This window comes from Humulus lupulus, chromosome 6 (genome assembly GCF_963169125.1).
Source record: "Humulus lupulus chromosome 6, drHumLupu1.1, whole genome shotgun sequence".
Classification (NCBI taxonomy): domain Eukaryota; kingdom Viridiplantae; phylum Streptophyta; class Magnoliopsida; order Rosales; family Cannabaceae; genus Humulus; species Humulus lupulus.
This window is the reverse complement of record NC_084798.1, coordinates 212,559,971-212,571,348: the sequence shown is the minus strand read 5'-3', so window position 1 is coordinate 212,571,348 and position 11,378 is coordinate 212,559,971. Positions and strand designations below refer to the sequence as shown.

The 11,378-nt window shown below is 36.3% G+C and overlaps 2 protein-coding genes across 2 annotated transcripts; both read left to right on the top strand.

The window, feature by feature from the left end:
- Window positions 1–1,774: 1,774 nt before the first annotated feature.
- On the top strand, window positions 1,775–8,156 carry LOC133783165 (uncharacterized). The gene is made up of 4 exons (XM_062222712.1): window positions 1,775–1,800; window positions 1,909–2,024; window positions 3,502–3,661; window positions 4,057–8,156. Exon 4 carries the CDS (start codon window positions 5,261–5,263, stop codon window positions 7,892–7,894), a length of 2,634 nt encoding a protein of 877 aa, XP_062078696.1. The 5' UTR covers window positions 1,775–1,800; window positions 1,909–2,024; window positions 3,502–3,661; window positions 4,057–5,260; the 3' UTR covers window positions 7,895–8,156.
- Window positions 8,157–10,345: 2,189 nt separating this feature from the next.
- Window positions 10,346–11,197, top strand: LOC133785966 (UPF0481 protein At3g47200-like). Its single transcript, XM_062225178.1, has 2 exons — window positions 10,346–10,437; window positions 10,663–11,197. Exons 1-2 carry the CDS (start codon window positions 10,346–10,348, stop codon window positions 11,195–11,197), a joined length of 627 nt encoding a protein of 208 aa, XP_062081162.1.
- The last annotated feature ends 181 nt before the right edge of the window (window positions 11,198–11,378 follow it).

The window sequence follows — 11,378 nt, the reverse complement described above, 5'->3', positions numbered from 1 at the left end:
ATAACCCAATGAAATAAAATTTCTCTGTATATTATTTCCTTAAACAATGAGAACCAAACAAACTGTGATATCGAAGTCTCATACAGCAATGAAGCAAATTTTAATAAAGCATATAGGTACATTGCAGATGTAAAGGATGTTAATCAAAACATAAAACACTAAAACATGGATGATAATCTCATTAGAAATTGTAGCTTTTATAGTACTTTATTCAACTTAAAACACAATAACCGACTGAAAAAATATCAAACAAACATATTGAGAACAAGATTATCATCAACTTAATTTCTAGGAAAAGATACCCAAAATAACGAAATTTTAAACAAACATGTAAGAAATCTTGAACTGCAATGTTGGATATTTCCTGAAACAAGAATTAAACCCCACCATGAAAAAAAGTTACATTTATATATATGTAATGGTCAAAGCATTTTGACGAACAAACATAATAGACCCAAAACTCTACCGATATCAACAAACTCCATCAACAATCATCCTCTCAAAGATCACCATCACACACCTTAATATTCCATTCGCAAATATACGTAAACACATATCTCTACATACATTTTCATATATAGAAGAAAAAGCTGGTGATGATTAGCTCAACATTAAGAAGAAGATTGAACTAAGCGACCCTAAGCAATCCATAGTCGTAGAAGGTCGCTTAGTGTATTTTAACATTAACAAGAAAATAGTACCAATGTGGCAAGTGGATCGTATATATTACTCGAACAACCTTAAAACTTTAGACTGGACATATAACCTTGAGGGCTTATATAAAATCATTCAATGCTACATTGTAATTTAGCTCAATTTATTGACAACTTCAAACTATATTATAAAAAAAAAAAACTGGTTCTTTAACTTCATCTGAGATTTTTACGAGTTTCATAAACAAAAACAACAAGAACAATGGAGAAACGTAAATTCATTTACCCAACCACATTCTCATCATATAACGAATAAAGCAGATTAAGATATGTACTCACCAAAACAGGCGAGGTCCTAAGCTCCTCGTTCACTTCAGTCACATTTCCAGATACACTTGATGCCTAGCCATTTTCAACAGCACCAAAACTTTGGCCCTGTGTTACAGAAGTTACTTCTGCCAATTCAACATCACCTAAATGATATGATCGGTTATGCCTATATGTATTAAGGTAATATCACTCTAATATTAATGAATGGCATATCAGTATATATAAAAAAAAAGAAATTTACTTATTTGGTATCATGTATTTTTGCAAAGTATCATTTTGGTACTTTTTTTTTTCAATAATGCTCATATATTATCCTGGATTTTAAAATCATACATATTTAATACTATAGATTCAGATTTGATTAATAAGATTTTTGACAATATAACCAAACTGTCATCAATTATATGTAATTAAGTAATTAAATTTGAATTTTAAACTCATACAATTATAACAGTTTGATTAAATTGGTAAAATTTTATTAATTAAATTTGAGTTTTATGTATGATTTTAAAATATAATGTACTAAATATATACAATTTCAAAATATAAAATAACAAATAAGCATTATTATAAACAAGACATAAAACCATTATTTACAAGAACACATGGTAGTTACCTACCCTAAAAAAAAAAAATAAATGAAAAAAAAAATATAAAAGCTAAGCCATCCATTTCGGTAAATTCCTCTTCTCACGCTAAATGGAGTTCTACTTCCTCCCCCCTGCGAGACCCGCACTCACCTCCATGGACGGCGACAGAGTAAGGTAATTGCTACCCATTTTTTATTTTATGATTTTGATCTGTAAAAATATGATATGTATGTGTTTTATAGTTTTTTTGACATATTATTTGATATTTTCATGAAGTAGGTGATAGCTGTGATTTTATACATTTTTTCTAATCTGCATTTCTTCTGGCAATGAAGGTCACCGTTAGAGCCTCTTCCTCTTTGTACCAAGTTCCCCTTTTCTCTATCAATGGAGGAGCCTCTTCTATTATGAGAAATACCTCAAACCCACCAGCTGTTTCACTCATTCTCAGGTACACAAATTAGGCACCTTTACTGTATTTTTTTAACATTCTGTTTTCATGTAGCTTGATACTAGTACTTCAGCAACAACCACTTTTTATTAGCTTTGATGCTTTATTTTTTTAGGTTATTAAGCTTATCGATGAGTTTTCTATCTTTTGAGTATATGAGAAATAAAAATTATGTTTTTTGTTTTTTAATATCCTCCACGTTTGCACCAAACTCTGTTTAGTCAGCTTTTTTAGTTGTACATTTCCTTTCTGATTTCGTGTGGTTTGGTACTATTACTTCATGAATAACCAATTTCTAATAGCATCAAAAGTTTGCTGTGAACTATTTCTTTTTATTTTCCCCCAACATATGACTTAGTTATTAAGAGTTTGGGGTTTGGTATTTGGTGATTCATTAGAAAATTTGGAATATAACTAGGCAGGTAGTTTTTTGGCTGGTTTTAACTTATGATATTGTTAGTTGATTGTTATAATTTACATGGGTGTTAGTAAGATTTTGTATTTTCTTTTTCTTATCTGTGAATTGTATGCCACTCTACCGTTTAACTGCAACTTGCATCCAGATTTATTCATAGGAGGCATGGGGCTGGAGTGATTTGATCTTTTTTGTCTTTTTTTAGATAAGTTTTAGATATGTGTTTCAATGATTCTATTATGTTGACCCAGCAAGAACACTTCTTTTCACTTTCTTTCAGGTGGTTTTTTCTTCTTTTTTATCCTTTTCCCTTTTATTCATTTGAGGAAATTGAAATTTAATGGTGCTATATTAGTCTTTAGTTTTTTCAACTGTTTTGGTACTGAAAACTAACATGTTTTATTGTTTGAGGTTTCAAATGCTCTGATTTGAATTTGAACAGAAATTACTATTAAAAGCTATAAAAAATAGGAACTGCAAATGGAGGAAAATGATAAGAACTTGTTTATGAAAAATAGGAAAACACTTCTGCTGTTAATTGTTGTTTTTGCAATGTTGTATTGGATCACAAATTGACGTCGAAGTCATTGAATTGTAAACCGAGAGACTAAGAATAATTGTTGTTTTAATATGTGTTTTGAGTCATCCAATATGTCTAATTTTCTCTGGAGCAGTAGCAATTTCATATTGAATTTTACAATAAGTTAAGAAAGTTGGTTAGTGGTTATGCAAAAGGGTATATAAATTGACTTTGAAGTCTTAATCTTTGCTCCTGTTGTAAATATTTTTTGTTTAAATTTTTCTCTATACATATTCTATTTAAGACTTTGATTTATGCAGTGTCTTAAATATTTAAACAAAACTTAAGTTTTGATATTTTCCCACTTTGAATTTGAACCCTTGTGTTCTTTTTTGTGTGCATGAACTTGACAGTTCTGGCCCATTTCTAAATAGGTCCATTATTTCAATACATGAACTTGACAGAGTTGGTTAATTTTTCATAAACTTAACTTTGTTTATGTCGCTTTATTCCAATTTTAGTTAAAAGCCAAAATCTTTCAGGGTTGCTTGAGGAAGTACTAGCTTTATTGTTTGTGGGCATTCTTGCTTGGGCATATCAAGCAATCTGACCTCCTCCCAAGATAGTGCCAAGCATAAACTTGTCTTTGTCCCTGGATTTGATTGTTGCAAGCATGACACTTGAGCCAAATACCTGTCTCTGGTACTTGTCTTCATCTCTCCTTTTATTCTATACCTATGTTTAATTTTTTTTGTATATCCGAAAAGTTCATTTTCGTGTGTCTGATGGAGTGATGGTGATCAAGAGAAATCTTGTTTCTGATAAGAGTTTTCGTCCTTCTAGATCTGAACTTTACATTTGAGGGTGAAGATTGAATAAGCCTTTGGTGGCTCTGAGTTGTGTTTTGTTGGATCAATCAGTTTGTTTGATACTTTTGATTTTGTGTTTGAGTTAGACAGTCTATTTAGATTGAATATAAATGTGTTTTTTTGTATTTATAAATATGATTTTGGGAAAGAAATGTAATTTTGTATTGTTAAATATGGATGATTTTAGGAAAGAAACTTAAGATAGGTTGGCTTCAACAAATTTTGCAGGCAGATTATCGGAATTATGTAGATCAGTATTGTTACCCAAAGGAGTTGCCAATCGGTCCTGTTTATTATGAGCATAAGAATGAAACCCAGTCTGGTGACCAGCGCCCAAAGGACAAATATGAACCATGTGTAGAAAAATTCCACAAAAAAAGGGCCTCAAGGTTAAATTGGCAAGAAAATTAATAAAAATCGATTCCCCAGGAGGGGGAAACATTACTCAATGCAATCAAGAATCATATCAAGGAATTGAGAACTTCGATTCATGAGTGTACAATTGATAATGATGTACTGGCCAGGTTTCTTTTCTTAGATGGGTGTGCTATAGTACAGTTCATACAAAGCTATTATGAAAGGGAAATTTGATTAATCATACTTACATTAGCTTAATAATTAAAATTTGAACTAAATTTAACCACCATATAATATCAATGCTCATCTTTCATTTAATACCAAAAATACCCCTCTCATAACACATTTCCTCTCTATTCTCCCTCTTCCTCTCTACCTCTCTTCACCATACCTCTCTTCACCATACATTCTCTCTCACTCTCTCTTCACCATACGTTTTACACACAAGATTTTTATACTAAAATCTTGCAAGAAAGATACACATTCGGACATTGTGGATTGTTTGAGGAGAAACACCAAGCTTTGTGTTATTTTTGCTCATAGTGAAGATATTAAATGGGTAAATGATTTTCTTTGATTCTTGTTGTTGTTGGTTGCTTTTATGATTCATAATGCTGTTTATATGTTGGATATGTAGTTTGTTGGTATTTTTTGCTGTTTTTTTGGGTGAAAATCGTGTTATGTGAAAATCTGCGTTTTCTTGGGTTCCCTGAGTTTTTTTCTAAATGCCCGATAGTGTCCGATAGAGACCCGATACAGGCACGATAGTTGTTGAGTTTCAAGGTTAGGGATGAAGGTCCGATGGCAACCTGATGGTTGCCCGATAGTTTGGTTACCCGATGGTTATAAGGGTACGGTGGCTACCCGATGGTTGCCCCGATTATTATTTTAAATCTACACACCCTTTTAAGTACGATAATGGATCGATAGTAGTCTGATATATGCCCGATAGTTATTATTAAGTTACTGCTGACCTAATAGTACGATGGTACTCGATGTTACCCGATACTTGCCCGATATTAGTGTTTTAAGTGATCAAAAAACATAAATAAAACTTTGCCCGATACCGCCCGATATGGCCCGATACTGGTACGATGCCAAAACATTTGAACTAAATTTCGACATTTTGTTGCCATTTACTGATTTTTTTTCTTTGTACATGATAGGGTCAACTTTGTTCGCGTACTTAATGTATAATGGTGTTTGGGAGCGTGAAGGTAGAGATTGGGTTTTTAATGGAGCCGAAAATTTAACGTTCGAGTTGGAGAATGACATAACTTACTCACAACTTGTTGAACTTCTGTACTCAGAGCTGGAGGTTGACAAAGTGCAGTGTGACCTGAAATTAGAAGTGAATTATAAGTACATGAAAGGGTTAATGTATCGGCCTGAACTTTTAAGGAATGACAAGGGTGTAAGCTTATATTTGTCAATGCTTTTGAAGAAGCCAGATGAATTTGTTCCCCTTTTTGTGACTTTGGTGGAGAAGAATATCATTGTTGATCGTAATCCTCCACCAAGTACTGTTAAGGATACTCGTAGTGAGGTTGGGACTTATGTTCCAGAAACAAATCCGGAGGTGCTAGTAGCCACTGCTATACCTGAATCAAACCATTTCATAACAACAGTTGACCATGTAGCACAGATGCCATTTCATGATGATTTTCCTGATTGTCCTGACCCTGAAAATGATTTTGAGGGCAATGACGACCAAGAAACAGAGGTCCGTTCTCAAGCTTTGAGCCTGAGTCCACTGTCGTACCAAATACCGAGGCAAACAACATGTAGAAGTAGACCCCGTAGAGAAGATCGCCAAACACCTGGTACTAGTAGTAGTCGTCCAGACGGAACAAATGATGCTAGAGAATTTAGTGATCCACTCTCTTCTTCGACATATTATAGTAAATTCAAAGCTCAGATGTTTACAAGAGAAGACATTGAGGATAATAGTCACTATATATCTATGGGTGGCACATCGGGCGGGGAGATTCATTTAGGAAAGTTTTTCAGAGACAAGGAACTTTTAAAGAAGGTTGCTGGCTTGTTTGCAATGAAGAAGGGATTCGACTTTATAGTTAAGAAGTCTGGTACTGATGTTTGGTATATTACATGCAAGGATCCTGATTGTGGGTGGAGGTTAAGAGGGAAGAAGAAGCAACTTTCTAACATGTTCGAGGTGACAGCATTTGAAAATGTACACACATGTTCCCTCGATGTTCGAAAAAAAGATAACCGTCAAGCATCACCTTTGGTAGTTGCCGAACTGATCAAGGATAAATTCTCAGTTAACGGTTCAGATTATTTAGCCTCCAAAATAAGAGAAGATATGAAGAATTCTTTCGGGATCGAAATGAGTTATGAGAAGGCTTGGAGATGCAGAGAGAAAGCACTCCACATAGTTAGGGGTACGCCTGAAGCTTCATATTCGAAGTTACCTGGGTACTTGCACATGCTGCAGTTGAACAATCCCGATTCCATTACTGATTTCAAGGTAGACGAGGGTCGCTTCAAGTATTGCTTTTTTTCTCTGGGTGCTTGTAGGCGGGGATTCATGTTTTGTCGACCTGTTATATGTATTGATGGGTCCTTCTTGAAAACTAGGTATGGTGGCCAAATGTTGTGTGCCGTGGCATTGGATTCAGACAACCACATATTTCCGATTGCTTTCGCAATGGTTGACAGTGAGAACCACGACTCTTGGACCTATTTCATGAGGAAGTTGAAACAAGCGATTGGTGATGTTGAGAACTTAGCATTCGTATCGGATAGGCATCAAAGCATTGTTCATGCTTTGGAACTTGTCTTCCCTGATGCACCCCATGGCGCATGCTACCACCACATTATTATGAACGTGGCTAGCAAGTTCAAGACTGATTGCTTCACGGATCATATTTACAGTTGTGCATACTCGTATAAGAAGACAGATTTTGAAAGAGAATTTGAAAAGATAAAAGCAATGGATGTTCGAGTTGCACTATATCTTGAGGGCATTGGATTTGAAAGATGGGTTCGTGCGTACTTTCCAGGAGACCGTTACAATGTAATGACAAGTAATTGGGCTGAAAGTTTCAACAACAAAACTAAGGACGCAAGAGCCTTCCCGATCACTGCTTTTGTTGAATTCATCAGGTTTACTATTCAAACATGGTTTGCTACTCGAAAGGAAAACGCTGAAAAGTGTAGCACGACTCTATCACCAGTTATGGAGGGGGACTTGTCATGTCAATTTGAGAAATCTCGGTTCTTAAGCGTCGACAGAGCTGGACCTTATACATTTAATGTCCACCCCGGAGGAACAGTTCAGAGCGGTGGTATAGTTGATTTGGAGGCACGACAATGCAGTTGCGGCCTATTCCAAATCATGAAGATTCCTTGTCCACATGCATGTGCTGCTGCTCAAGAACGAAATATTAGCATGTACGCATTGTGCTCTCAATATTACACAAGAGAGAGTTGGAAGAGCACATATGAGGGGACAATTATGCCAGTTGGTGATGAGGATGATTGGGAATTGCCTGAAGACATTAAGAACATCCAAGTTGGAGTACCGATTGAGAAGAAACCTGTAGGCCGACCGAAGAAGCAAAAGGTCGGACGAATTAGGAAAAATCGATATCCTTCTAATGGAGACAAGGTTGTGATACAACGATGTTGTAGCAAGTGTGGTGGTAAAGGGCACAACAAAGCGTCTTGCAAGTACCGAGGTTAACTTGTTTTGTTTGTATTCTAGTTGACCTATTATGTTTTATTTCTGCTTGAACTAGTAATATTTGTTATGTGCTGGATTTTGCAGGTTTTTTTCTGTTTTTTTCTCCATTATGAAACTCTTAAATATGTAATAATCCAGTGTTGGTTCGATAGTGCACGATGCCGGTACGACAATGCACGATATTGTTTGTTGTAGGATTATTTAAATGTATCTTACAATATGGTACGACGTTGCTCGATGTAGTACGATAGTTAATGTACGACATTAGGGTACGATAATGTACGATATTGGTCCGATAATGGTACGATGGTATGGTTTCAGTACAGTTGAAGTACTCAAGAATCAACCGATCTGAAGTGGTCTTCGCTTTAATCTCAGCTTGGACCATTGAAGTACTCAAGAATCAACCGATCCGAAGTGGTCTTCGCTTTAATCTCAGCTTCAGACGGTCCGGCCTCAAAATTTAAACCAGTAACTAAAGCGAACTCCAATTGGCTAAATCTACATCTTTTTTTCCCAATATAAAACTGGACTTCGTCAGTCTTCTCCCCTCTGAATTTGTGCAACAACAACTGATGGACTAAGGCACCAGAAAAATTTAATGGTTCCGCCATGAAGAACTGTTTGAAAGGGGATTCCTTCACCCTATCCAATAAACCACACTGTATAAATTTTGCTTTAATCTTTGGAAAGTACCAACTGCCGCGCCAAGTGATACGTCCCGTAAAATGTTCCTCTACTGGAACTATCAGTTGTGGAGGTCTTAAGTTCTGCATAAAACAAATAAATACCCAATTAAATAGAATAACAAAAAAAAACATCAAATTTTATATTCTGCAATATACTATCGAGCAACTATCGGAATCTATCGCACCATATCGGACACCAATGGAAAACTGGAACTATAACATTATCGTGCACAATCGTACCTCACATCGTACACCATCGTATTATAACATACACAACAATTTGTTCCCACTATCAGGCACACATCGTACCCAACATCGTACCCTATCGTACCTCCATCTTCAACCTCAAGTTATCAGAAAACACAACCTATCGTACCACCATCAAACCACTATCGTACCCCTATCGTACACTCATCTTCAACCTGAAGTTATGAGAAACACAAATACTATCGTACCCATATCGACCCACTATCGTACCCTATCGTACCTCTAAAAAAACCCAGAAATTTTTTTCAAAATTTTACGGTTTATCAGATTTCACACAGTCAGATTTAACACAGTCAAATTCAACAATACATACTATAACATTTTTCAATGGAGAAGAGATTAAAAAAAACACATACCCTAGACATTTTTGCGCAATGGGGTGTCGGTTTTTCTTCTCCGGTGAGGGGTTGGAGCTTGGTTTTTCTTCGTCTCCGGTGGGGGTTGGGGCTTGGTTTTTCTTTGTCTCCAGTGGGGGTTGGGGCTTGGTTTTTCTACGTCTCCGGTGGGGGTTTTTTCGACCGTCGGGTGAGGGAGAGAGCAGCGTCGGGTGATGGTGGGTGAGGGAGAGAGAAGCGTCGGGTGTGAGTACTTATGTTGCTCGATGGTTTTGTGGGAGTGAAGAGTTGGGATTTGGGAGGAAACGGGAAATGGGCAGGGGAAAAGCCGAAAGGTACGGTTTTTATTAAGTTTTTTTATCACTATCGTGTACCATCGGGTAAAATCGTGTACCATCGTACTATTGGGCAAGCATCGGGCACTTATCGGGTACCATCGTGTACAATCGTACTAATAGGTCTGCATTAACTTAATAACAACTATCGGGCATGCATCGGACTAGTATTGATCCATTATCGTACTTAAAGGGTTTGTAGAATGAAATAAATATCGGGCAACCATCGGGTAGCCATCGAACCTTAATGACCATCGGGTAACCAAAACATATCGGGCAAGCATCGGGTGGCCATCGGACCTCATCACTAACCTTGAAACTCAACAACTATCGTCCCTGCATCGGGCCTATATCGGACACTATCGGGCATTTAGAAAAAAATTCAAGGAACCCAAAAAAACGCAGATTTTCACAGACCACGATTTTCACCCAAAAAACAGCAAAAAATACCAACAAACTACAGATCCAACATCTAAACAGCAATCTAAATCATAAAAACAACCAACAACAACAAGAATCAAAGAAAATCACTTACCCATGTGTATCTTTTTTGCAAGATTTTAGAGAGGAAAGGTATGGGATTTTGTTATGAGAGGGGTATTTTTGGTATTAAATGAAAGATGAGCATTTGTATCATATAGTGGTTAACTTTGGTTCAAATTTTAATTATTAAGCTAATATAAGCATGATTTATCAAATTTCCCTTATGAAAATAAACTAGAAGAGTTTGGAATTGATAATAAGCAAGCAATATCGATCCAGGAGGACTTGTTCTTTCTTCAAAACCAAATCCCATTCCGAGTCATTGTGCTGTTGCTGCACTGTATGCCGACGGAAACATCTTCGAAACTGAAAGAGGATATTGTCTATTTCCTTCACATCAACAATATCATGAAGAAGGACTCACTAACCTCCAGGTACATCAGAAAACAATCTGACATAATTTTTGATAAAGAAAATAAAAATCTTCACCTTCTTCATCATCTCCAATCGTTAATCAAATCAACGGGCAAAATGGTACATGGGCACAAGACTCAATATCGTTTACAGAAGATTCAATGTTTTTGCATATGCTCACGCCCACGCCCACGCCCACGCCCAATACCAGTTCCTTTTTTTTATACAAAGAGGAACTTTCGCAGTGCACAGGAGCTTAAATCAGCTGGGATAGAGTTTAAGCCAAGTGGTGCTGATATAGCTTATACTAGTAAACGTTTTAACTTCAAAGGGCATCTTAAACTTCCTCCATTGACTGTGGATGAATGGACGAAGCCTAAGCTGATGAATCTTGTCGCCTACGAGATGTGTCTTGGTGATGTTGGTTCTTATATCGTTACTTCATATGTAAAACTTATGGATTTTCTCATTGATAAAGAAGAAGATGTTAAGGAGCTAAGGGCGTCAAGAGTACTTTGGAACCATCTCAGCTGTGATAAAGATGTGGTCGATCTGTTCAATGATATGGGGTCTGAATGCTTTAAGCCACCCAAGGACTATTATTTTGATGTCATGGAAGAACTGGAAAATCATTGCCAGAGAAAGTGTGCCATTTGGATGGCCCAAGTCTATCAGACCCATTTCAGAAGCCCCTGGACTATGGTTGCTCTTTCGGCTGCTATAATAGCTCTTTTGTTGACTGCCATTCAAACATGGTACGCAATCAACCCAAATAAGTAGTTCAAAAACTAAACGTAATGGACTCTAAATTTTCGTTTTATGGTTATAAATGGGTGTGGCTTTTGCCTGAATTTTGTTGTGTGCATATATGTAGTTCTACATATATATGCTGTGTTGGAGAAGCTTAATGATAAGCCAGCTACTATGCATGATTGTCAGTTATTTATTACTACTAATTAGT